This window comes from Suncus etruscus, chromosome 17, assembly GCF_024139225.1.
Source record: "Suncus etruscus isolate mSunEtr1 chromosome 17, mSunEtr1.pri.cur, whole genome shotgun sequence".
NCBI classification, from domain to species: Eukaryota; Metazoa; Chordata; class Mammalia; order Eulipotyphla; family Soricidae; genus Suncus; species Suncus etruscus.
In genome coordinates, this window is record NC_064864.1 from 21168564 (window position 1) to 21192253 (window position 23690).

Consider the following 23690-nt stretch of genomic DNA (forward strand, 5'->3'; position numbering starts at 1 on the left):
GAGAACCTTAATATTAAGACAGAAGTCTTAAAGCCAAAGAAATGATTCAGAGACCTAGTATGCTTGCTTTGCATATGGAAGCCCTGAATTCATTCCTGAACATCATGTAGCCTCCAGTATCCTGGCACCAAACTAGAAATAGCCCCTATGCACTTCTGGCTATTGCCTAATAGCCAAAAAATATATTAGTAATACCTAGTAGTACCCAGGACCACCATGGCTATATCCGGCAGTGATTAGAAGGTTATGCAGTACTGAGGATAAAACTTAGGTACTCACTTGGGCATGGCATGTATCCTACATTTGAATCAACTCCCTAGTCCCTTAAATTAAACCTTTTACTATAACATTTATTTTAGAGAATCCATTCCTTATAAATGTCAAAGTGGCACAGGTCCAAGTGAAAATTGATAGCTGTCAGATAATCCAAGATATATGGTCTGGAGTTCCAGGGATACTCTTCTAAACTCCTCTAAATCCTCTGAACTCCCAATAGAGCCTAAAGAGACCCATCTTTTATTATGATCCCATGTGGAAGGGACAGGACTCCTGGTCCTGGATTTTAAATTGCAAATAAAAATTAAGTTTTCTTAGGAAGTAAATTCAAAGTTCTGATTTGGGGGGCCGCACTTGGCTGTGCCTACTAGGCGTTGCTCTCAGTTCTGTGCTTGGGGATCACTCGTGATAGTGCTTGGAAATCATATGTGGTGCAGAGAATCAAATTCTTCTTGCCTGCATGTAAGGTTAGCCCCTAATCTATTGTACTACCTCTCTGGTCTCTAAAATACTTTTTTTTCCTATTTTTTTTTCTAAAATACTTTTTTTTTTTTTTTTTTTTTTTTTTTTGTGTTTTTTGGGTCACACCCGGCAGTGCTCAGGGGTTACTCCTGGCTTCATGCTCAGAAATTGCTCCTGGCAGGCACGGGGGACCATATGGGACGCCGGGATTCGAACCGATGACCTTCTGCATGAAAGGCAAATGCCTTACCTCCATGCTATCTCTCCGGCCCCCTCTAAAATACTTTTAACTAGGCCATGCCAGAAGCTATTGCTACATTCTAAGTTTCTCACAATGAAATGTTGGCAACACACAGCTTATATTTTCTTTTTTTTTTTTTTTTTTTTTTTAGGTTTTTGGGCCACACCCGGCAGTGCTCAGGGGTTACTCCTGGCTGTCTGCTCAGAAATAGCTCCCGGCAGGCACGGGGGACCATATGGGACACCGGGATTCGAACCAACCACCTTTGGTCCTGGATCGGCTGTTTGCAGGTCAAACACCTCTGTGCTATCTCTCCGGGCCCGCAGCTTATATTTTCAAAGTTTTCTCCATAGCTTGAGAAAAAGTATCTACTCATATATAACTCCTATTTTTGTTTTTTGTTGCCTATTAGAGTTGACAATTACATGTACATACAATTATTGTGGCCATAAGAAGAATGCTAAGTGCTAGGAAATTGTAACTTATTTTAAAAAGAAAAAAGCTCAATTATTGTAAAAGGCTCCTTTCATACCTGTTCTTTATGTTCAAGATACGCAGTTTCAAGTTCTTGCCACCCAGAAACTGGAACCAATGTATATTGTACGTGGTCACACTGAAACAGGGCCTGCAAAGAAATTATTTTCAAGCCCTCTCAAACTTAGGATTCCTGGAATTCCTTGAAATTCATTTTGAGAAACAAACAGACAGACAAACAAAGTTGAGAAACAAATGCCAAACCAAATGATAAATAAAACCAATAAAATATTACTCAGTGACAGGGAAAGGTGTGGAGAGAGTGAACTGTCTCGTTCTGACAATTTTATCCGTTTTTACCTTAGTGAATTAAGAAAAAGGAAAGCTGATCTTACGTTTAGACCTTCAGAAATTTAGTTCCTGAACAGAGGGATCAAAGTTCACATAAAAGTTCATGCTCATATTCAAAACCTCCAAAGGTTTTCCTTAATAGACTACAAAATCCTGTACTTACAGTACTGCCTATCTAAAATCTCATTGCCAGATTCCTCTATATCAGACATTCGAGGAACCACTACTTGGGGGGGGGGGGGCTCTATATTATTGCAAAACATACTAATTAGTCTTGCTTCTCTTACTAGTCCTACTACCAAACCCCCTTTCCCAGCTTACAGATTGTTACCAAGCCCCCTACCCAAACTGAGTTCTCATCTGGGGGCGATGCAAGTGGCTCCCCATTTTGCTCCTCTCCTGCCCAGCTTCCTCCCTACCTGCCTCTACTAGGCTTTACGTTCCAATCCACCCCTCACCCCAAGTTCCTGCAAGGGACACTCCCCTAGCACTCACACAAGCACCCTTCCAGGACCCTGGGACTCACCTGAAGGATCTTACAGGCGCACAAAGCATCCACGTCCGAGGCCACAAAGAGAAGGACCCTCTGCAGGGAGGGAAGAAGAGAAGTTTAACTGGGATTGAGACAAGCCCTTACAGCCTTCACACAGCAGATCCCCTTTATCCCTTCCTCCAGAAAAAAAAATTGGGCCCTGAACTGCGGATTACCTGGTTCTGAACCACTTCATAGAATTCCTTGCGAAAATCTGACACGAACATGACCACAGAGGCCAGACAGAGACACCCAGAGCTACTGCGGGGAGACACAGTGAGCCTTGGTTGGAGCTGCTCAAGACTCCCGCCAAAACAGGGCTCTGCTGATTGGCAGAACCCGCCAGCCAATCGCTATCTAATTCCCAGGCTTCCCTTCTTTGTGATTGGTTTACACTGGGAGGCGGGCACAAGCATTCCTCCAATCACGTGTGGAAACGTTCGGCCCGCCTCCTTCAGGGTGAAACCTCCTCCAAAGGTGAGACTCCCAGTCAGCACTTGTTTGTCACCTCCACACCGGCTTCCAATCAACCCCCAAAAAACAGACGGGCACCGAGTTTGCTTTCTCAGTGACAACTCCGGCGAGGGTTGGAGAGAAGAAATGTTCTCTTCCTGAATGAAGCCTGTGGCCACGTCACCAAAGGCGGCATCCTTTCGGATTCGAAAGGTGTGTATGTGAGGGGAGGGGGATTTCCGCCCAGATCCAAAATGGCCGACGCGGGACCGGAAGTACCCATACACGCGTGCATTCTGGGTAATGTAGTTCAGAAACTGTGACATTCTAAGTCATTCTCTCCAGGAGAGACGTGTCCTTTTAAATAAGGCTAAGAATGACTTTGATAGGGGGAAAAGATAGTTATATTTTCGTGTATGATGTTAGGAAATTTAGAGCCTTGGCCTGAATTTTAGTTTTTTCCTTCTACAAACGACCCCGATCCTTGCCACTTGCTCCGGATCCGGAACTTACGGTGAGCGTCCCCGAGCGTCTGATCCCCAGCAGAGGAGGCGGCGGCTGGTGGTTGGGATCGGTCTTTGCTTTTTCTGGCTCGAGCGACTTGGACCGCGGTGACGCATCATGGTAAGTGGACCCCGAAAAAGGGTCAGGGGGGACTGGGATTTGCCGGCAGGGCAGAGAGGACTTGGCCCCAAGGAGATGCCGAGTCACTCGGGCCTACTGAGCCTGAGCAGTTTGGTTTGCCAGGGTAGAGTTGCCCGGGCAGACAAGCAGACAGTTGTCCACCACCACTCACCACCGGCCTGGGCCTAATACGACCGTTGACCGTCCATGGATGGACTGGGCCCGGTTTTCATTTCTTTGCAGTTGAATTTGAGCTCCTGGAAAGTGGACAGGAACCTGCCACCTTTAGTTTAGGGCCACCACGGGTTGGAGTGCTAACATACCCCAAACCGAAGTGAGTGAAAGTTTGTTGGATTGAGAAGCAAGTTGGTCCCCCCCAGACGAAAATTTAGGGGTATATAGGTGGGCAGAAAAACACACACTTCACCACCCCGCATTTGCTTTTTCGGTTCTCAGTAACTATCTCTTCTTGGTCAGGGGATCTCCAGATCATTATTAGGGTAATTTTATTCCCCTCCCCTCTTCATCAAAATCTTTATTTGGGAGATGTTGGCGAGATAGTGCAACATGTAGAGTGTTTGCCTGGCATGCAGCAGACCTGGATTCGATCCCCTGCATCCCATATTGTTTTCCTAGTACCTACAAGAGTAATTCCTGAGTGCAGAGCCTAGAGTAACCTCTGAGCACATAAACAAAAATAATGTTTGTTTGTTTTCTGTTTTGTTTGTTTGTTTCTGGGCCACACCTGGCAGTGCTCAGGATTACTCCTGGCTCTAAGCTCAGAAATCATTCCTGGCAGGCTTAGGGGACCATGCAAAGCAAACGCCCTGCCTGCTGTGCTATTGCTCAGTTTTTTAATTGATCCACAGAAAAGATTGAATAACTAAAGCAATATTGAGGGGAAAAAGTGGAGGTATCACGTTACCTGATCCTGCGAAGAGCACAGTTCAATGTGGCTCAAAAACAACCAAAAATATGGCCCAGAGAGATTGCATAGCAGTTGGGCATTGGCCTTGCACGCTGCCGACCCTGGACAGACGTGGGTTCAATCTCCTGTGTCCCATATAGTGGCCTGAGCCTGCCAGAAGCTATTTCTGAGTATAGAGACAGGAGTAACGTTAATACCTGAGCACCACCGTTAATACCTGAGCACCACCGTGTGACCCAAACAAACAAACAAACAAAAAACAAAAAGAAAAAATGAAATTAGCCTATTGAATGGGAGAATATTTTAGAGCCTCAAATACAAGGTGGTAAGGGGTTAATACCCCAATAATATATTTTTAAATATTGAATTCAACAACAATATCAGAAAAATAGCCCTATGTAAATAGGCAGAAAGGCTGGGGAGATGGCAGCTCTGGAGCATGTAATTCCCTTACAGAGCTTGGTCTAAGTCTGATCTCTCTAATCATCTCCTGGAGATCCCTCTACCCAGTTCTGCTGGGTGTGGGCCCAAAACCAAAACATAAAATTAAAAGTATTTTGGGGACTGGAGATATTGCATGGAGGTAAGGTGTTTGCCTTGCATGCAGAAGGTAGGTGGTTCGAATTCCAGCATCCCATATGGTCCTCCAAGCCTACCAGGAGCGATTTCTGAGAGTAGAGCCAGGAATAACCCCTGAGCATTGCTGGGTGTGACCCAAAAACGAACAAAAAAAAAAATTTTTTTAAGTATTTTTGTTTTTTGGTTTTGGTTTTGGTTTTTGGGACACACCCGGCACTGCTCAGGGGTTACTCCTGGCTGTCTGCTCAGAAATAGCTCCTGGCAGGCACGGGGGACCATATGGGATACCGGGATTCGAACCAACCATCTTTGGTCCTGGATCGGCTGCTTGCAAGGCAAACGCCACTGTGCTATCTCTCCGGGCCCTTTTTAAGTATTTTTAAGCTGCAGGTCTGACTAGATCTTTAAAGAGGGCATGTAGAAGAGTAACTGGCAAGTTAAAAAAAAGACTCATTACTTATTAAGGAAATCCAGATAAAACTACAATGAGATCTTACCTATTAGAGTGACTTGTATCGAGAGTTACTTGTATCACAATAAACATTAAGTGTTCATGAGGTTATAGAAAATCTTTGAAAACTGCTGGTGAAAATGTAAATTGGTGCAGCCAATTTGATTTGTTGTTGTTGTTTTTGTTTTTTGGGCCATACCCGGTGACACTCAGGGGTTACTCCTGGCTATGCTCTCAGAAGTCGCTCCTGGTTTGGGGGACCATATGGGACACCGGGGGGATCGAACCGTGGTCCGTCCTAGGCTAGAGCTGGCAAGGCAGACACCTTACCTCTAGCGCCACCACGCCAGCCCCAGTGCAGCCAATTTGGAAAGTAGCCTGGAGAGCCCTCAAAGAACTGAAAATGAGGGACCGGAGAGATAGCATGGAGGTAGGGCATTTGCCTTGCATGCAGAAGAACGATGTTTCGAATCCCATATGGTACCCCCTCGAGCATGCCAGGAGTGATTTTTGAGCATAGAGCCAGGAGTAACCCCTGAGCACTGCTGGGTGTGGCCCAAAAACCAAACAAACAAACAAAAACTGAAAATGAGGGACTGGAGTGATAATATAATAGATAGGGCATTTATCTTACATGCAACTGACCCAGATTCAATCCCCAGCACCCCATGTGATCCCTAAGGCAGAGCCAGGAGTTCTGGGCACCATTGTGTATTGGCCCGAAAGCAAAAAACCCTAAAAATGATGATTATTATGTGACCCAGCAATCTCCTTTCTCGGTATCTGTTCAAAGAATATATGGGGCTGGGGCTGGAGAGAGAGGTAGGGTGTTTGCCTTGGATGCAGAAGGAAGGTGGTTTGAATCCCGGCATCCTATATTGTTCCCAAGCCTACCAGGAGCGATTTCTGAGCATAGAGCCAGGAATAACCCCTGAGTGCAGCCAGGTGTGACCCAAAATCAAAAACAAAAAAGGGAATATATGGAGCTGGAGAGATAGCACAGCGGTAGGGCATTTGCCTTGCACACGGCCAACCCAGGACGCGAACCCCGGTTCGATTTCCGGCATCCTATATGGTCCCCCGAGCTTGCTAGGGCAATTTCTGAATGCAAAGCCAGGAGTAACCCCTGAGCATTGCCGGGTGTGACCCCCCCCAAAAAAAAAAAACAAATATAAACTTATTAACTTGAAGAATTATGTACATCCAGTGGTTATTGTAACATATTTTTTTATTTATTTATTTATTTTTTGGTTTTTGGGCCACACCTGGCAGTGCTCAGTGGTTACTCCTGGCTGTCTGCTCAGAAATAGCTCCTGGCAGGCACGGGGACCATATGGGACACTGGGATTTAAACCAACCACCTTTGGTCCTGGATCTGCTGCTTGCAAGGCAAATGCCGCTGTGCTATCTCTCTGGGCCCTATTGTAACAGCAATGATCTGGAAATAACCTAGTGATCATTGTAGTTGGATAATGAAAATGCCTCTCTTACTCAGAGACAGCAATTTAAAGCCCCCCCTTTTTTCCTTTTTTTTTTTTTTTTTTTTTTTTTTTGGGTCACACCCAGCAGTGCTCAGGGGCTACTCCTGGCTTTATGCTCAGAAATCGCCCCCGGCAGGCTCGAGGGACTGTATGGGATGCCAGGATTCAAACCACCATCCTTCTGCATGCAAGGCAAACATTCTACCGCTGTGCTATCTCTCCGGCCCCCTTAAAGCCCTTTTTAAATTGGTGAGAACAGGAAAGAGTTCCAGGGGAGGGCTGGACTTTGAAAATCCTGAGAGGTTTAGGGGCTTGTGGGACCATTAGTACTAGCACTGGAGATGTGTTCAAGGCCCTGCCAGATTATAGGGAGGCAGAGACCCCCCAAAAATGTTAAAGAGGGAGCAGTGGCGCATGCTGTAAGGCATCTGCCTTGCGCCCCCTAGCCTATACGATTCCTCAAGCCAGGAGCAATTTCTGAGCGCATAGTCAGAAGTAACACCTGAGCGTCACCAGGTGTGGCCCAGAAAACAAAATAAATAAATAAAATGTTAAAGATAGTTTAAAAACAGATGAGACATGGCCAGTGGCCGGTTTTCCATTTCATTAAGATCATGCTATCTCTCAACTGGTAGAGACTAGACCATTGAGATTAGATTGACTTTATAGCACGTTTGCCCCACACTGAGGCTTGCAAATTGCCACCCAGTCCTATCTGATTTTGGAGCATTTGATTCTTAGAAGACTTGCAACCCAGCCAATCACTCTTAACTATTTGGATATTAATACAAATAAATATAACTTGGTTCTATTTTAACATTGATTTCTTTTTCCCTTTAGTTTTCCTTCAACATGTTTGATCACCCAATTCCCCGGGTCTTCCAAAACCGGTTTTCAACTCAGTACCGCTGCTTCTCCGTGTCCATGCTCGCAGGGCCTAATGACAGGTCAGATGTGGAGAAAGGAGGGAAGAGTATGTGCTTGTTTTTATTTTGAATAGTTACTTTCTTGCCTTTCACTTTCACTATCTCTAGCCAGACTGTCCTTACTTTGCATGTACAACCACAAGCTGGTATTGTAGTAAAAATATTGGGTGCCCAAGTTTTACTGTGGATGGGTGTTAGTGGTGGCTTTTTGTGCCAGTTATAGTATTATAGCTTAATTATGACTACCGTATTTTCCGGCGTATAAGAAGACTTTTGAGAAGAAAAAAGTCAACTCGGTCTTATAGGCCGAGTATATCCCGAAAATTGTTGCATCATCTGGATATTGCCACAAAACGAATTTTCCAACTCGATCCTGCACCAATCACTGCACCTGCAAGGCTGCTCGGACCGCCTCTCTCACTCAGCCAATCCAAGAAAGCTTTTGATGTATGCAAATTAGACGATGTTCTGCACCAATCACTGCAAGGCTGCTCGGACCACCTCTCTAATTTAGCCAATCCAAGCAGGCTTTTGATGCATGCAAATTATACAGTGTTCTGTACCCAAATCTACACTGTCAAAAGCCTGCTCAGATTGGCCAGAGTCACAGAGGAAGTCTAAAATTAGGGGGTCGTTTTTATACGCTCGGTCATCTTATATGCTGGAAAATACGGTAAATTTATAACTTGTAGCCTCTTTTTTCCTCAAATTGCAGCAAATAAGATTCTTTATGAGGGGGCTGGAGCTATAGCACAGTGGTAAGGCGTTTGCCTTGCATGCGGACAACACAGGACAGACAGCGGTTCAAATCCCAGCATCCCATATGGTCCCCCGAGACTGGCAGGGGTGATTTCTGAGCACACAGCCAGGAGTAACCCCTGAGTGCCACCGGTGTGACCCAAAAAAAAAAAATTCTTTATGAAAGAGAATCCTGTGAAATCCTGGCTACCGTAAAAGCTTTAAAGATAAAACAGAAACTACATTTTAATTTTTATTCTGTTTTATTTGTATTTTCTGAAAATTTCTTCTCCATTCTTTTACAGTAATAATGCCGCCCTCAGCCCTCGATCAACTCAGTAAGTATATCCTACTTGAGTACTGAGGTACCATGACCATGGAGGTCAGGTATTGTTCATTATCTATGAGGGGAATTGTTCCTGAGGGTATATCTAGATGAAGAGAGCCAGGGTCATATATGCCTTTGGAAGTGACAGCCAACTGTTTAAGTGTGGGGCCAAAGAACTCGACTCCAACTTCCTTCTTTGTGAAGGGGTTCCATTCCCTTACACCCTCACCTCATAGCCTATCTCTTCGTTTTCAGGCCGACTTAATATTACTTATCCCATGTTGTTCAAGTTGACCAACAAGAACTCAGATCGCATGACACACTGCGGTGTGCTGGAATTTGTGGCTGATGAAGGCATTTGCTACCTCCCACACTGGGTGAGTAAGACCCACCCAGATCTGTGGATTTGTGTGCCCCTTCTCCTGTTGTGTAGTGGAGGCTTCATAAGCAGGGACAACCCCCAAATTCTGTGCAAGTCCTTGACTCTGAGTAGTACCACTGAAGGGTAGAGTTTGGGTTGAGAGCACAGGGCTTTCCACAGTGAATTTGTGAGTATTTTGATCCTAGCAAAAGTGCCTTTTCTCTACTAGTTGCTCAGAAGGATGTCTAAAAGTTACTTCCCTGCTATTGTTATCTGCAATCTCCTGACTTGCAAAAGTCAGGCTCTTAAAAGTGGAGCAGAAGTATTTTTAAAGCCATCTAACTAGAGAGTTTCAGTTATTATTCCCCTTTCCATTTTTTAGTAGTTTCCTCCTGTTCAGTCATATCATGTATGTTTAGTAGACAGCTGCCTATAATTGAGTTTTTCCAGCGCACTCTGCTTCATTGCCATAGGACTCAAGCAAGGGACAGTGCTAAAGAGCTGGACTGAAGTTCTCCCACTCCAGGGGATTGTGTGAGCTGGTACTTTTTCTGGCTGAGCACCAGGTTCCATCTGACTGGGAACTTCCAGATTCTTCAGAGTGACTCAGCCTAGATTCTTTGCTGACCTTCTGGCATGTGGGGCTTTGTCTTCAGACTGGTCCTAGACCAAGATCCTGCCCTGGACCCCAGCACCAGTGAATGTGCCTAGCAGGCTGTGTGTGCCCATTGCTGGGCAAGGGTCCACTAAGTAGCCAGACACAAAACAAGCCTCCCAACTGTTCTAAGGCTCTAGCAGGTATCTTGAGTTCCTCCACCTTTCCTCTGACTGCCTGTGACTGTATCCTTCCTTCTGCCATCATCCATTGGTTCTCCCATTCTATGAAGCATCACTCCAAAGTCACCAACCTCTCATTTAACAAGTTGTTTTTGTTTTGGGGCCATACCCAGTGATACTCAGGGGTTATTCCTGGCTCTTCACTCAGAAATTACTCCTGGCAGGTTTGGGGGACCATATGAAATGCCAGGAATCGAATTAGGGTTGGCTGTATGCAAGGCAAATGCCCTAGCCACTGTACTATTGCTCCAGCCCCTTGTTGCTCTATTCTTCTTGACCATCTGAGTGAAGCATTCTCAAAGGACTGTGAAGCCTATAATTTGATCCTGGGTAGCCCATTGTGGCATGGGACCAGGGAATGAGGCTGATAAATGAAACAAATTATAGTGGGAGGTGAAGGCTCTCTGAGGTGCTCTCTAAGTGCTGAAAGTTCTCTTAAGGAATGAAAATAAGGAGAAATATTACATGATACACAGAATTTCTCATTTCTGAGTGATCTTCTGTGCCTAATACTTTTAAGCCCTATGCTTATTCTTAGGACAAGAATATAGGGCCTGGAGTGATAGCACAATGGGTAGGGCATTTACTTTACATGCAACTGACCCTTGTTTGATCCCCAGCAACCCATATAGAGCACGAGGTCCCCTGTGTACCACTAGAAGTGATTCCTGAGTTCAAGGCCAGGAGGAACCACTGAGCACCACTGGATGTGGGCAGAAAACAAAAATCAAAACAGAACAAGAACAACAAAAAGCCATAAAACTATCAATGTGCTCATAGAGGAATAGAGGTGTCTGTTGGTGGGTATGATCCTCTGTAGCAGATGTCACTGGAACTTCGTCATCTCCACACCTATCCAAGGTCAGCCTGCCTGGCACTATCATTATTCATGTCAAGTGCTGCTGTTTTCCCTAGGACATTTTTTTTTTTTTTTTTTTTTTTTGGTTTTTGAGTCACACCGGGCGGTGCTCAGGGGTTAATCCTGGCTGTCTGCTCAGAAATAGCTTCTGGCAGGCACGGGGGACCATATGGGACACCGGGATTCGAACCAACCACCTTTGGTTCTGAATCAACTGCTTGCAAGGCAAACGCCGCTGTGCTATCTCTCCAGGCCCTTTCCCTAGGACTTTTACATTGTGTGTGGGAGGTCAGCTTTCCAGGGAAACATTCCTCCCTCCGCAGGTAGTCCCAGAGATGACCACTGATGATGCATCTTCTGCCTCCCAGCAGAACATTTCTTCATGGCTGGCAGGAATACTCCCATTAGCACTACAGCAGTTCTCCTTACTGACCTTCTTTTCACATCTCTAGCTTGCTTGCTGGCTCGCTAGCATTTTCCTCCTTCCTGACCTCAAATCACAGTTGGATAACTGGTCTCCAGATCCTTAGTTTAGGCTTTCCTTTCATGGTCTCAAGGAAAAGGCCACGTGAATTGGACACTTCAGTCAGTTCCATGTATGAATTGATGGTCATCCTACTGAACATTTGATTTTTCTAAAGCCTCATTGAAGCCTTCTTCTTTCTTTAGATGATGCAGAATTTACTACTGGAAGAAGGGGGCCTGGTTCAGGTGGAGAGTGTCAACCTTCAAGTGGCCACATACTCTAAATTCCAGCCTCAGAGCCCTGACTTCCTGGACATCACCAACCCCAAAGCAGTGTATCCTTTAAAAATAAGAATTCTTCCACAGGGCTAAAGCAACAGTACAGTGGGTAGGATATTTGCTTTACACACAGTTGACCCAAGTTCAATCCCTAGCACCCCAGATGGTCCCCCCAAGCATTGCCAGGAGTCATTCCTGAGTGCAGAGCCAAGAGTATCTCTGAGCATCACTGGATGTAGTCCCCAAACAAAAAACAAACAAAAACAATTTAGGGCTCTTTTAGACAAAACAGAGGTGTTCTCACAGTTGGGAAATAACAAGTACATTATTTAACGTGGGCCTAATTCAATCACACATTTGTGATTGAAGTTGTGATAGCAGAATCATGGCTCCTAGACTTGGGACCTGGGTAGGTTCTTTGGGTGCTCTGCTGCCCTCTCCTTAAAGCTTCTTGTGATCCAGCACACGTACTTTCAACCTGTTCAAGCTTGGTCTTTCTACTCCAAACCAGTGGGGAGTGCTACCTAAGTACATTTTCTCTGTCTTTTTAGCCAGAGGAAAGTTTTAGGTTCTAGTGAGTGAGCAGTGTGGGCAATACAATATTATTGTGTACTTATGCCTGCAGTCCTTGAATTCTTATTTAGAGGCCCAAATTTGACCTGTTATCTGAAATCTAACCCAAAAAAGTACAACCCAGTGGGAATGGGGAGGTCAGAGAGATAGTACAGTGAACATGGTCATTGCTTTACATTGTGACCAACCTGGGTTCATCCTCTAGCACACTAAGGTTCCAGTGAACTTGCTAAGAGAGATGCCTGAGTGTAGAGCCATTACGAGTAAACTCTGAGCACCTCCAGGTGTGGTCCAAAAGCAAAAATAAGCATAGTTTGGTGAGTTTGACAGATGTGTATACACACTATATCCTTAGGATTATTCCATTTTCCCAAATGGTTCCTTATTCCTTTTGTTGTTAGTCTTCATTGACCATAGTCCAGGTTACTTGCAGCTGCTTCCCACACTCAGGATCTGCTTCTCTTTCTGTGTGGTGGAACTGTATTACCTTTTTGCGATTCAGTCTTTTCCTTAGCAGAATGTTTGTGATACTCAACTGTGTTCTTGCATCGTGGACTTTATTTCTTCTAATTGCTTACTAAAACACTTGGCGTGTCAAAGTCGTGTGTTCTAGTGTGAGCATGTTCTACAGTGTCTCTGGTAGTCATGATATAAACCCCTCACACACTCATTTCAGACTTTAGGTATGCATCCAGATATCTTGCCTTAACAGTAAATTCAGATTAGAAAATGCATTGAGAAACTTTGCCTGCCTGACCACCGGGGACGTGATTGCTATCAATTATAATGAGAAGGCAAGTGCCTGAATCATATAATCCACGGGGCCTGGAATCCAGCTCCATTATATTAGGGTCATTAACAGATGGCCTCATGCTGTTAGCATCTTTCTTGTTTTTTCAGGTTTTTTTTTTTTTTTGGTGGGGGAAGGTGTGTGTGTGTGTGTGTGTGTGTGTGTGTGTGTGTGTGTGTGTGTGTGTGTGTGTGTGTGTGTGTGTGTGTGCGCGCGCGCGCGCGCGTGTGTGTGTGTGTGTGTGTGTGTGTGTGTGTGTGTGTGTTTGTTTTTGTGTTTGGTAAGCAAAAGTGAGCAGTAAGGTTGGGTTTAGGAGTTGCTCTAAATCACTGCAGAATAAGTTGTTGCTCCCAGTGGTGCTAAATAAGCCATGTGTGGGATCAGATTTAGTCATGTTAAACTGTTTCTCCAGCCCCTACAGCTTGTTTCTTAAAATCTTTAGGGTTGGGCAAGAGAAGTGGCTCAGATGTCTAGCACACACTTTGCATGTGTGAGCCCAGATTCGGTCCCCAGTACCCACGATACCCAGAGTATCACCAGGAATAACCCCAAAGGATCAAGCCAGGAGCAGCCCATAGGCAATTATAAGATATAACCCAACTCCCCGTACCCCAAATCAGTCTAGAAAATTATTTGCAAGTACAGTGATTTATATTTACATTTCAGTAAAGGTAAACCGTTTGCAATGTTAAATGCTTTGGGGGCTGGAGTGGTGACACAGTGGTAGGGTGTTTGCCTTGCACAAGGCTGACCTAGGACAGACCACAGTTCAATTCCCTGGCGTCCTATATGGTCCCCCAAGCCAGGAGTGATTTCTGAGCACAGAGCCAAGAGTAACCCATGAGCATCACCGGGTGTAGCAAAAACAAAACAAAAACAAAAAACATCTCAGACATATTCTAGGTAAAACGAAAAAGAAAATCTCCAGCTGGAGTAATATTACATTGAGTAGGGCATTTTTCTTCCTTTTTTTCTTTTTTTCCAATTCCCCTCCAGCGCATTTTTCTTGTGGCAAATCCAGCTGACTTATGTTTGATTCCTGGTATTCCAGATGGTCCCTTGAGCACTGCCAGGCCTGAGCATCACTGAATATGGTTCAAAAAGAAAGGAAGGAATTGAGAGAGTGGAGATGGAAGGGAGGAAAATGATGCAGGAAAAAGTAGATTGTACTGTACTAGTTATACTTATCTTTCAGTCTTTTTTTTTAATATATGAAAATACTCTAGATGTACAACAATAGAACTGTTGTTATTGTTGTTGTTTTGGTTTTTCAGGCCACACCCATTTGATGCTCAGGGGTTACTCCTGGCTAAGCGCTCAGAAATGGCCCCTGGCTTGGGGGGAACATATGGGACTCTGGGGGACGAACTACAGTCCTTCCTTGACTAGCGCTTGCAAGGCAGACACCTTACCTCTAGCGCCACCTCGCCGGCCCCAATGGAACTAGTTTTTAACTTTTAGACTGAGTCTTTATTCTTCCCACAGATTTATGAACTGAGAGTTATGGAGACTAAACCTGACAAGGCTGTGTCCATCATCGAATGTGACATGAACGTAAGTCGTTTAATTGCTTACAATGCAGGTAGAAGGGCAGCCAGTGTCCTCTTCAGGCTGCCCATCCTATAATCTCTGCTCAGGACCAGTGCGGTAGCACAGTAGTTGCTTATTATAACATTGTTGAATATTTTACAATCTTAGATATGCCCATTGTGGATATTCTTCAAACCTAAGAAGCTTCGTTAGTTCCTGAGGGAAAGATTGGAGTATGTGCAACAGCCCAGAGGGTCACCAGGGACTGATACTGACCGACCGTAAACTAGCCAGTCCTAAAAAGCTAACTCAATAAAGACCAGAACAGAAAATAGTACAGGGATAAAATAGAGGGGTTAAGTGCCTGCCTTACGTATAATCAATCCTAGTTTAATCCCTAGCACAACATGTCCCCCAAGAACTGCCAGGAGTGATCCTTGAGCACTTCTGGGGATGACTCAAAAAAAACAAATCCTGGGGCATTCAAAATAAGGATTGGAGGGGCCGGAGAGTTAGCACAGTGGTAGGGCGTTTGCCTTGCAAGTGGCCAACCCAGGACCAACAGTGGTTCAAATCTCAGCATCCTATATGGTCTCCTGAGCCTGTCGGGTGATTTCTGAGCGCAGAGCCAGGAGTAACTACCCCAAAACCAAACCTAAATAAATAAATAAATAAATAAATAAATAAATAAATAAGGGTTGGATTTTGTTGGTATTTATATCCTGAGAATGTTACTATACTTGTTTTATAAAATGACCCAGTGGGAAAATAGGGAAAGTGTACAAAGCATGTTCTGAACTATGTGTATGAATCCACAATTGTATAATTTTTTTGTGTGTGTGTGGTTTTTGGGTCACACCCGGCAGTGCTCAGGGGTTATTTCTGGCTCCAGGCTCAGAAATTGCTCCTGGCAGGCACGGGGGATTCGAACCGATGATCTCCTGCATGAAAGGCAAATGCCTTACCTCCATGCTATCTCTCTGGCCCCCACAGTTGTATACTTTAAAATCAAAACTTGGAAAAAAAAAAAAAATCAAAACTTGGGGGCCGGAGGGGCCGGGCGCGGTGGCGCTAGAGGTAAGGTGTCTGCCTTGCCAGCGCTAGCCTAGGACGGACCAAGGTTCGATTCCCCGGTGTCCCATATGGTCCCCCAAGCCAGGAGCGACTTCTGAGCTCATAACCAGAAGTAACCCCTGAGCGTTACTGGGTGTGGCCCAAAAACCAAAAAAAAAAAAAAACAACTTGGGGGCCAGAGAGATAGCACAGCAGTAGGGTGTTTGCCTTGCAAGCAACTGACCCAGGATCAACGGTGATTCGAATCCCAGCATTCCATATGGTCCCCCAGACCTGCCAGGAGCCATTTCTGAGAGCAAAGCCAGGAGTAACCCCTGAGTGCTGCTAAGTGGCCCAAAAACCAAAAAAAGAATCAAAACTTGGACCCAGAGATATGACTGAGATGACAGATTCAGTCATGTAGTGAGTCCTAGGTTTCATCCCCAGTGATAATAAAAGAAAGAAAAAATATAAAACAACCTAAGTTAGACCATGTCTCAAATTGTACTTCCTTCTTGGGACACAGGTGGACTTTGATGCTCCACTGGGCTACAAAGAACCTGAAAGACAAGTCCAGCATGAAGAGTCCACCGTAAGTGTCTCCACTGGCCCCAGCCTGATTCTGCTGCCTTGGATAATGGCGATGTCTTTGGGAAGTGGGAAGAGTCCTAACAACATTCTGCTATATGATCTCTGCTGGTGTGACGTGAATACATTCCCTGTACCCCTGCTCATGGAGAGATTATATATCTATTGGAGTTTGGGGCCACAGGCAGGAGTGAATTTGGTTATTCTTGCTGAAATGCTCATCTTGCTTTTTTCTGTTTTGCCCTGTCAGGAAGGTGAAGCTGACCACAGCGGCTATGTAGGAGAGCTGGGCTTCCGTGTGAGTACCTGGCCACAAACTTCACTTGCATGTCCTGACCGTGCCATCTCCTTCCCAGGTCCTCTGTACCACTCACTCTGGGGTCTCAGCAGGAATTAGTCATGCCTATGTATTTATGGCATTTTCTCAAATAACAAACCCTCTTAAGTCTTCTTTCTGTCTGAAATTCTCCTACTTAGAGCTCTATGATATGCCCAACCTTCCCTTATTTAAAAATCTGTCTGGGGAGCCAAAGGTGTGGTTCAGTAATAGAATACTTGCCTTACAGGTACAAGGTCTTGAATTCAGGACCTGGTATCACCTTGTCACAACCAAGTACATAGCTGCACAGTCATAAGAAGGAAAGGAAAGGACTAATTATAGGACAAAAGACTAAATTAGGGCCCGGAGAGATAGCACAGCGGCATTTGCCTTGCAAGCAGCCCTTCCAGGACCAAAGGTGGTTGGTTCGAATCCCAGTGTCCCATATGGTCCCCCGTGCCTGCCAGGAGCTATTTCTGAGCAGACAGCCAGGAGTAACCCCTGAGCACTGCCGGGTGTGGCCCAAAAACCAAAAAAAAAAAAAAAAAAAAAAAAGACTGAATTATAGGGCTGGAGTATTAGTACAACAGGAATGACATTTGCCTTACATACGACTGACCCAGGTTTAATCCCCACCATCCATTATGATCCCCCAATTTCTCCAGGAGTAAGTTCTGAGTGCAGAGCCAGGAGCAACCTCTGAGCACTGCTGGGTGTGGCCCAAAAACATAAACAAAAGAATCTGTCTTGACATAGAGATAGTACAGGAGTTAAGACACTTATCTTTCACATGACTTACCCCAGTTCAGTCCTCAGCACTTCAGGGTTCCCCAAGTACAACTGCAAGTGATTTCTCTCAAGCACTGAACCTGGATTAGTCCCTAAAAACTGTCAGGTATGGGCCCCAAACTCCCAAAATAAAGTTAAGAATAACCTGTGAGCTGGAGAAATAGCTCAATAGCTGAGTATACACTTTGCACATAGGTCTAGCTTGAATCCATGTCACAACATGGTCCCCCCAAGCACAGAACTAGGAGTAGCCCCAAGCATTGCCAGGTATGCCCCCAAAATTAAAATATAAAGGTAAATAATTTGGAGGGCCACACCTGGCAGTGCTCAGGGGTTACAAGCTCAGGAATCACTTTTGGTGGATCTTGAGGGACCATATAGCAAGCCGAAGAACTTCAACTCCAGTCTGTTGAGTGCAAGGCAAGCACCCTATCCACTGTACTATCATCACTCTGTCCCCCACCCCCCAAATAAAGTTTTGTAGGCCAGAGCTATAGTACAATGGGGTAAGACTCTTGTACACAGCAGACCTGGATTAGATCCTAGGTAACTAATACAGTCCTCAAAGCCCTACCACCAGGAGGGATCCTTGAGCAGAGGCAAGAGTAAGCCCTGAATACCATTGGTTATGCCCCAAAACCAAAAGTAAACAGAAATTTCTAACTGAACTACCAAATATTGAAAAATAATGCAACAGATACACATTTATTCTTCACTTACACTTATTTGCTTTGTTTTTCTGTAAAATCCTCTCTCTCTCTCTTTTTCTGTACTATTTGTAAATAAGTTTCCTTGTAACTTTCCAGCACTACTGCCCTCTCTGGAAAACTGGTGGAGGGGTTGGTGGAAGGAAGGAAGCAGCACAGGAGGCAAGACTGTGCAGGTCTTAGCCCACCTCAGGGTCAGATCTGGGTAGTGTTGTCAAGACTGGACTAGCTTCATTATTGACTGCTGTCTGGGTCATGCGACAACTAACAGCTCATAGCTAGTCCCGGAAGATGATCCAGTAGCATCTGACTTCCAATGTTGTAGCACTTGGGGACTGACTGCTTGAGCTCTGCTTGGGTCCCTAAGCAAAAGGCATCCATTGGCTCAAAGGGCTCAGCACACATACATTCTTCTTCTTGGCTCTCCAGGCCTTCTCTGGTTCTGGGAATAGATTGGACGGGAAGAAGAAAGGTGTGGAGCCCAGTCCTTCCCCGATCAAGCCCGGAGACATTAAGAGGTAAGTTCACCCTAGCTCTGCCCCATCTTGTGTTTTATCCTTATCTAACCTACAGAGCATATATGTCAGCCTCACTTCAGCTCTAGAGACTGAGCTAGGACTTCTTTTGTTAGGTAGAGTACCACAGATTGGTGTTTGCAAGAGCATCTCCCCTGGGAGGCTGCTTTCTTTCACTCCTTTTCTTTTCCTTTTTTTTTTTTTTTTTTTGGTTTTTGGATCACACCCGGCATGGCTCAGGGGTTACTCCTGGCTCCATGCTCAGAAATCGCTCCTGGCAGGCTCGGGGGACCATATGGGATGCCGGGATTCGAACCAATGACCTACTGCATGAAAGGCAAATGCCTTACCTCCATGCTATCTCTCCGGCCCCTTCTTTCACTTTTATGTAACTCCAGGCACCTGATCAAAACTCTGCCTCATGGAAAAATGTTGGTTCCTTAGTAATCTGCCTATTTTCTTGTTTTAAGAGTTCAAATAATTGATCAAGTCATATTATCAGGATCCCTAAAGCAGGAAGCTGGAGCTGCCTCACCTGGATAGGTTTGGCTCAGGGTCTCTAATGGAAGTTGCAGGACATTCTGCTGTGCATGTTAGTGCAAAGGAAATATTATGGATGGGGTTTTACCCAGACTTTTTGTTTGCTTCATGTGGGACCCACAAGGGGGTTTATCTTGCTTAAAGATCACTCCTACTGGCACTCAGGGATTGTATGTGGTGTTGGGATTTTTGTTTGTTTGTTTGTTTGGGCCACACCCGTTTGATGCTCAGGGGTTACTCCTGGCTAAGCGCTCAGAAATTGCCCCTAGCTTGGGGGGACCATATGGGACAGTGGGGGATCGAACCGTAGTCCTTCCTTGGCTGGCGCTTGCAAGGCAGACACCTTACCTCTAGCGCCACCTCACCGCCCTGGTGTTGGGATTTTGAGTCAGTTGGCCATGTAACATCACAAACCTCAGTACTATCTTTCCAGACTTTGCCCTGATTCTTAAGTAGAGAAATTAGTTCAGTATATATGTAATCTTTTTATTGATCTGACAACCTGAATGATTTCTAGGTGACCCCAGATTCTACAGGCTTGTGCCCAGCTGCTTCATTCCAGAGGGACGTTGAGGAGCAACAGAGGGGGGGAGGAATAATACCAAGGTGGAATACTCAGGGGTACTCCCTGAGTGAGAATCAAGAGGACATTAGTTGTCTCTTCTGCTACCTTCTTTTTGGTGGTCAAAAATGAATTTTAGGGCCCGAGAGATAGCACAGCGGTGTTTGCCTTGCAAGCAGCTGATCCAGGACCAAAGGTGGTTGGTTCGAATCCCGGTGTCCCATATGGTCCCCCGTGCCTGCCAGGAGCTATTTCTGAGCAGACAGCCAGGAGTAACCCCTGAGCACCGCCGGGTGTGACCCAAAAACCAAAAAAAAAAAAAAAAATGAATTTTAGGGAGTCAGAACAATAGCATAGCAAGTAGAACATTTGCCTTGCATGCAGTTGACCTGGCTTCAATCCTCAGCATCCTATTTGGTACCCAAGCGTGTCAGGAGTAACTTTTGATTGCAGAGCCAGACCCCGTGAGTGCGTCAGACGAGGCCCCAAAACAAATAAAATAAAACAAAACAGGAATTTTAAGGTGTATAAAGAGAGTACAGAAGAGTTTTCCTTGCTCACAGTCAACCCAGACTTGATGCCCAGTACTGCATATGACACCCCCTGGGCATATGACTTCCTGTGTAGGAGAATGCCAGATGTGGCCCAAAGAAAAAAGGTTGTCATTTTTTCTAAACCCCTGGAATTAACACTTTCCTCTTTCTTTACAGAGGAATTCCCAATTATGAATTTAAACTTGGTAAGATCACTTTCATCAGAAATTCAAGGCCTCTGGTCAAAAAGGTTGAAGAGGTGAGTTTATTTTGTGGTAATAAGTTTTATTTATAGTGATGAGTGGGGATATTCTATTCTAAATAAGAATGTTTGTCATGTTTCCTCCATTCCTGGGCCTCTCTTCCTGATGCCCAGGTTGTGCTGCAGAGGCCATAGGTCCAGACCACCATTCTAGCATCACCTGCTGTGGTTAAACATTATGTTATCAGTTCACATGCTTCATAGTTTTTGGAACACACCAGTGGTGCTCATGGCTTGTTCCTGCCTCTGTGCTCCGAATCACACCTGGTAGAGTTCAGGGGACAATACGAGGTGTTGGACAGTGAACCCGGGTCAGGGTCAAGGGGAGGACCTCCTGACTATGAATAACATGACCTGCCTCCAAGATAACACAGTCTAAAAAGTCGCCCATTTAGTCTTGTGGAGAGAAAGCAGTTGTTGTCTTCACCTGGGAGTGCCCTAGTGACAGGAAGGGACGTGCATTAAGCAAAAGGTATTGACAAAGTATCGTTCTTCTATGTTTAGTCTTTTTCCCATTTGCTGGAACTAACTCATAAAATCCGGCACATCGTTCTGTAGATTGTCCTCACTCTGCAATGATTTTGACTGGAATGGCCATCTGCATGTGCCCTGTATTTCAAGAGCACTGGCACTTCATACCCAGTTATTCCTGATTACTTCTCTATACGTCCTGGACTTAAGGAGAGATAGAGGAGGAAAGTGGGCAAATGTACAGATTTGGCTGTCAGAAGACTAGTCATTGGCTACTTTCTGGTTGCATAGCTCTTGCTAAACATGGGACTGGTATATATTTAATTCTACTCCATTTTGAAACCCCATAAAGAAGAAAGAGAGAGAAAGAGACACAGGGGAGAGAGATAGAAGAGAGATGAGAGAAAGAAAGAGAGAAGAGGGGCCCGGAGAGATAGCATGGAGGTAGGGCGTTTGCCTGGCATGCAGAAGGACGGTGGTTCAAATCCCGGCATATTATATGGTTCCCCGAGCCTGCCAAGAGTGATTTCTGAGCCAGGAGTAACCCTTGAGCACTGCCGGGTGTGACCAAAAAAAAAAAGAGAGAGAGAGGAGAGAGAACCAAGCCCCAGGACAGGACAAGTTGTAACTGACCTCATAGGCAGCAATGGAAAGCTTGATGTAAACTGGGCTGTCGGGTGAGCCAAGAGGCATTTGGTTTAGATAACAAAATTTAAAGGCACCAATGGAGATTGGGGGCTCACAGTGGAGTGTCTGTCACAAAATAGTTAGAAAGGAGCTCCTTTCTGTTGCCCTTCTGTGGAAGGCTAAAGACTTGTCATCTAGAACAGGCATCATGGAAGGTATCTAGACCTTCTACACTGTAGTCAGCACCATGGATAGCACAAGTAAAATCAGTGAAGGAACAGAGTTTGTAACCTGTATCAAAAAAGGAAGAAAGCCTGAATATTGTTACCTGTGGTATCCTTCCCTGCTTGGTGCCATACATTTGACTTGATGCTGTAGTTAGAAGCAGGAGTCATTGGGGCCGGGTAGGTGGCGCTGGAGGTAAGGTGTCTGCCTTGCAAGCGCTAGCCAAGGAAGGACCGCGGTTCGATCCCCCGGCGTCCCATATGGTCCCCCCAAGCCAGGGGCGATTTCTGAGCACATAGCCAGGAGTAACCCCTGAGCATCAAACGGGTGTGGCCCAAAAACCAAAAAAAAAAAAAAAAAAAGCAGGAGTCACTTGCTGTGAATGATTTAACAAACCCCATCTCACCTAAAGACCTTTAGAAATCAAATTTTTCGGGGCTGGAGAGATAGCATGGAGGTAAGGCGTTTGCCTTTCATGCAGGAGGTCATCGGTTCAAATCCCAGCGTCCCATATGGTCCCCCGTGCCTGCCAGGAGCAATTTCTGAGCATGGAGCCAGGAGTAACCCCTGAGCACTGCCGGGTGTGACCCAAAAACCACAAAAAAAAAAAAAAAAAAAGAAAGAAATCAAGTTTTTCAAATCATAGGAGTTCAGAAGAAATTAGAGAAGCCAAAGAAGAAACTATCATGAGATAATTGCCCCTAAATAAATGGCATGAGTTTATATAGTTGATGGTTTTATAGTCCAAACCCAGCAATACTTGGGCTCCTTCCCACTCTGTGGTCCAATAGTTACTCCCTGCAGTGCACAAGATCATACACATTCAAAGGAAGTACTCCTCTACAACTCTGGAGAATACGCCCCCACAAAAGTAGGGGAATGAAAAGGAAATAGGAGGTGGCAGCCTTAGATCTGAGTTACTAGGAGTCCCAAGTCTGTTCTACACTGAGAAGATGGCCAATTCCTACAGGGAAGCCTGAAGGCCCCAGAGACAGCAGTCAATGTGTGTCTAACTATTTGCCGACAGTTATAGGCTGCTGGATAAAGGGATGGGATTGTATGAAAGAATCAGCCAAATTAAGCTCTTAGGAGTTTCAGAAAATATTCCAGGGTTAGATTGATAGATAGTAGGGTAGGGTTCTTGTATTGCCCATGACTAACACAGGTTAGACCCTTGGTATTCCATATTGTTCCCCAAGCATTGCCAAGAGTAATTCCTTAGCGTTGCTGGGTGTGCCCCTCAAAAAATAATCATAATATTTTATCTTCACATCTAGGATGAAGCTGGGGGAAGATTTGTCGCATTCTCTGGAGAAGGACAGTCATTACGCAAAAAAGGAAGAAAGCCTTAAACTGCAACTGTTGGCTGAATAGAAAATAAAATAACCGATTGCAATATAATGCCTTTTAGTTACTGGCCTATATGATAGGAATGAGACTCTATCTGGATGCTCTTTGCTTTTGGTTTGCTTAGAGTTACCTAAAAATGATCACATTTGACCTGGAAGTAGAACAGCATACTTCAGGGCATGAGCTTGGTTTGGGGAGAGAGAAAAGCTATCTATTACCAAGAGATTGAAAACTAAGAAATTGAGATACTCCTCAATTTCAGCTCTGGAAGCCCCCACTCACTCTCTCAGCCAAAGCCTAGTTCTTATTTCATAGCAAGAGACAGTAGAAGGAGTTGAATTGCTCTCATTTGAGGTGTTCTTTTATCAGTTTATCCTTTCTTTTTCCAGGTCCATAACTTAGAACTTGCCCCTACCCTTGGGGTATAGGGGGTGGGAAATGGTTTAAATAGTCTATAAGCGGTGTTTATTCCATTACTCTGGCTATAATTTTAAGTATTTGAGGAAGGTTGTTTTGCTGTTTTTGTGGTTTTCTTCAAAAGAACTGTTCCTTGAAAGGAAAACTGATAGAAATGTGTTTTCTTTTTTTTTTTTTATTTTATATGGAAATAA

At 44.9% G+C, this 23690-nt stretch overlaps 2 protein-coding genes across 2 annotated transcripts in view; one reads left to right on the top strand and one right to left on the bottom strand.

Annotated features, from left to right (window-relative positions):
* Positions 1–2649, bottom strand: part of CDC45 (cell division cycle 45) — a 34852-nt gene extending 32203 nt beyond the window's left edge. Inside the window, exons 1-3 of the mRNA XM_049764672.1 lie at positions 2513–2649; positions 2331–2390; positions 1512–1604 (exon numbers count right to left, since the gene is read on the bottom strand). Coding sequence (XP_049620629.1) covers positions 1512–1604; positions 2331–2390; positions 2513–2563 — 204 coding nt within the window. The 5' untranslated portion in view covers positions 2564–2649. The remainder of the gene's footprint in view (positions 1–1511; positions 1605–2330; positions 2391–2512) is intronic.
* Positions 2650–3146: 497 nt separating this feature from the next.
* Positions 3147–23130, top strand: UFD1 (ubiquitin recognition factor in ER associated degradation 1). The gene is made up of 12 exons (XM_049764676.1): positions 3147–3413; positions 7693–7825; positions 8822–8854; positions 9100–9221; positions 11571–11701; positions 12940–13012; positions 14494–14562; positions 16118–16183; positions 16430–16477; positions 18424–18512; positions 20322–20403; positions 23007–23130. The coding sequence occupies exons 1-12, from the start codon at positions 3411–3413 to the stop codon at positions 23079–23081; spliced, it is 924 nt and encodes a 307-aa protein (XP_049620633.1). The 5' UTR covers positions 3147–3410; the 3' UTR covers positions 23082–23130.
* Positions 23131–23690: the final 560 nt, after the last annotated feature.

What these genes read in the sequence shown, in the direction of transcription:
- UFD1 (XM_049764676.1), top strand. An exon ending in CTCAGCCCTCGATCAACTCA is followed by an intron (nt 8,855 to 9,099) that starts GTAAGTATATCC and finishes CTTCGTTTTCAG; the next exon opens with GCCGACTTAATATTACTTAT. An exon ending in ATCACCAACCCCAAAGCAGT is followed by an intron (nt 11,702 to 12,939) that starts GTATCCTTTAAA and finishes CAGTAAATTCAG; the next exon opens with ATTAGAAAATGCATTGAGAA.